At 40.5% G+C, this 2,398-nt stretch overlaps 1 protein-coding gene across 1 annotated transcript in view; it reads right to left on the bottom strand.

The window, feature by feature from the left end:
• Positions 1-2,398, bottom strand: part of lig3 (ligase III, DNA, ATP-dependent) — a 29,629-nt gene that overhangs the window by 2,614 nt on the left and 24,617 nt on the right. The window contains exons 14-15 of the mRNA XM_015382147.1: positions 1,019-1,165; positions 498-668 (exon numbers count right to left, since the gene is read on the bottom strand). Coding sequence (XP_015237633.1) covers positions 498-668; positions 1,019-1,165 — 318 coding nt within the window. The remainder of the gene's footprint in view (positions 1-497; positions 669-1,018; positions 1,166-2,398) is intronic.

Here is a 2,398-nt window from a genome sequence, read left to right as displayed (position 1 = left end):
GAGTAGAAAATGAAGGCTAATCATGTTTTGGGTGTACTATTCCTTTAAGGGGGAAAATTTGGCAAAGCTACATATTGTTAATTTTTTTCTTTAATTTATCACCTATAAATCAGACTTGGTGACATTTAAAATATTGGTTCCACATGAAAAATATTACAAAAATAGTATTTCTAATTTATATTTTGGGAGCTGGACCTTCTTTTTTTCACAGATCTAATTTCAGGCAGAATTTGCTCGTATGACCTGCTGGGCTTAAGAGGTTAAAGTGAATTTCCAAAGGATTGTAGATGTAGAATAACAGGATATGCCTCCTGTTTCAAAGTTTTTAATCTAAAGGTACCAGGCAGATTGCACGGACTCCCAGCATGCATAGCGGCAGGGGAGGAAGAAACCTCCAGCAGAAGCGGGCGCTTTGAGCGCCCATCTGCCATGACAGAGCTCCGTTTATTTGTCAGGGATGCTAATAAATCTGAATTTAACAGCGATAATTAACAGACAGAACCGCTCTGGCACTCACTCGTCTTCTTGGACGGACCGCCTGCGTTGGACGAGGGGGACGGCGAGTTCCCTCCGCTGTCTCCTCCTGATGAGCCTTTGTCGTCGTTGGACGCGGAAGGACCGGCCGTCACTTTAAAGTCGCAGTTTTCCTTGGATATGCGGAACAGCTCCTGAGGAGGACGTTAGGTACGATGCATTTATTCAGATCAGGCCTCCTCCTCCTCCGTTCTTTGTTAAACATTGATCCTAATTATTTCTTCCCTCCTTTAACCTGAGCGGCGTGCTCGCTCCCACACGCCGCCATACATCAAACACGGAAGTTAATTATCACCAAGCAGTCCCAGAGGATTCACCTCATCTTCAGCAAGGACAGCCATGCCTAATGTGTCCTAAGATTGCCATCTTATTCACATTTAATAGGAGGAGGCAGTAGTTAATCACCCCCCCCGCTGTGCTGTCAGTGTGCTGCGTTCAACCAACTGTTTACTGTGAGAAGGGCGAGTCAACAGCGGCGTCCTACCCTGAGCTGGTGCAAGTTGGTGGCCGTCTTCCAGTCCTTGTCATCGCGGATTCGCGTCATGCGGGGAAAGCGGATGGAGATGCCGTCGGCCGTGTGCATCTCGGATTTGGAGAACTCGGCGCCGGTGATCTCCCAGACCGGCGCTTGCTGCAGGGAGGGGAAAACAGAGGCAGCAGGTGGAGCGTGAATTTAAAAAAAAAGGACATTTGGAGGAACGGAAAGTCTGCAGGATTTTATTACTGAAGCTGGTTCTGAGAAGTTTAAAATAAAAAGGTTTTTTTATCAGGAACCATCTTTGTTCCAACTGAAAGATGCTTTTAGTCTACATTTACGTGCCTTGCATAAACATTCATATTTAAGTTTACAGGATCAAACATTTTAGAAGAAATGCAGCAAAATAAAGATTCTTTTGTTTTCAGCCCTTTTACTCTGATACTTCAAAATAAAACCCACTTATTTGTTGGAAAAGATTAGAGAAGAAACAGCATCATGGTGACAAAATATAACTTCAGAAGTTTGAAGTAGGTTCAGGTTATAAACTAATATAATTCAGCCCTCTGTAGGTTGATAATGTTCATTTCCATCAAACGATGGGTCATCCTTTGTTCCTAACGCATCACCCAGTCCATATCAGGATAAATTTATTTCTCCATTGAGATCTGATGTGTTTTCAAAGTGTTCCTTTAATTGTTTTTTGAGCAGTGTATTTTGACTGCAGCCTTAATTCAGAGTATTGATTTCTAAATGCTGAATAGAGATACTACGGTTTTTAGATTTATTTGTAAATAATCTTAAAACCTTCCAAATGTACCTTCCACTTCATAGATATCCACCATCTATCAAATAAAATCCCAATAAAAACACATTTAAATGAGGTGTTATTATTATTATTATATCATTATTATGTCATTATTATGTGAAGGGGTTTTAAGGGTGTGGATAATTTTTTGGAAGCCATGTATCTCAACCAGATATCTCCAACTCTAGACCTAAAATGTCCAGATGCATCCCTGCTGTGGCCATCTACATGCTGTGGCTCCTCCTCAGCAGGTCTTCAAGTTCCACAGAGATCTGCATAGATCTGCATGTGGAAGCATCTAAAAACTACAGAATAAAGACTGAAGAGGGAACTGGACTCATCTGGACTTCCAACAGGCTGACAGGCAAACGTATGGAAGTAAATCTGTGTCGCTGGGATTTGAATTAAAAATATCACTGAAATGTAAATGTTGTATGTTTGTACTTACTGTTTCAGTGTTAAAATATATTCAGAACACATTTTTGACCTTAAAAAAAATTAATTCATTATTTCTTCACCGTTGAAATTTCATTTATTTTCTCTTCAAGCTAAAAATTCACATTACTATTTCAAAGTGATTA

This window comes from Cyprinodon variegatus, unplaced genomic scaffold (genome assembly GCF_000732505.1).
Source record: "Cyprinodon variegatus isolate N-32 unplaced genomic scaffold, C_variegatus-1.0 Scaffold250, whole genome shotgun sequence".
NCBI lineage: Eukaryota > Metazoa > Chordata > Actinopteri > Cyprinodontiformes > Cyprinodontidae > Cyprinodon > Cyprinodon variegatus.
This window is presented reverse-complemented; position numbering and strand designations above follow the sequence as displayed.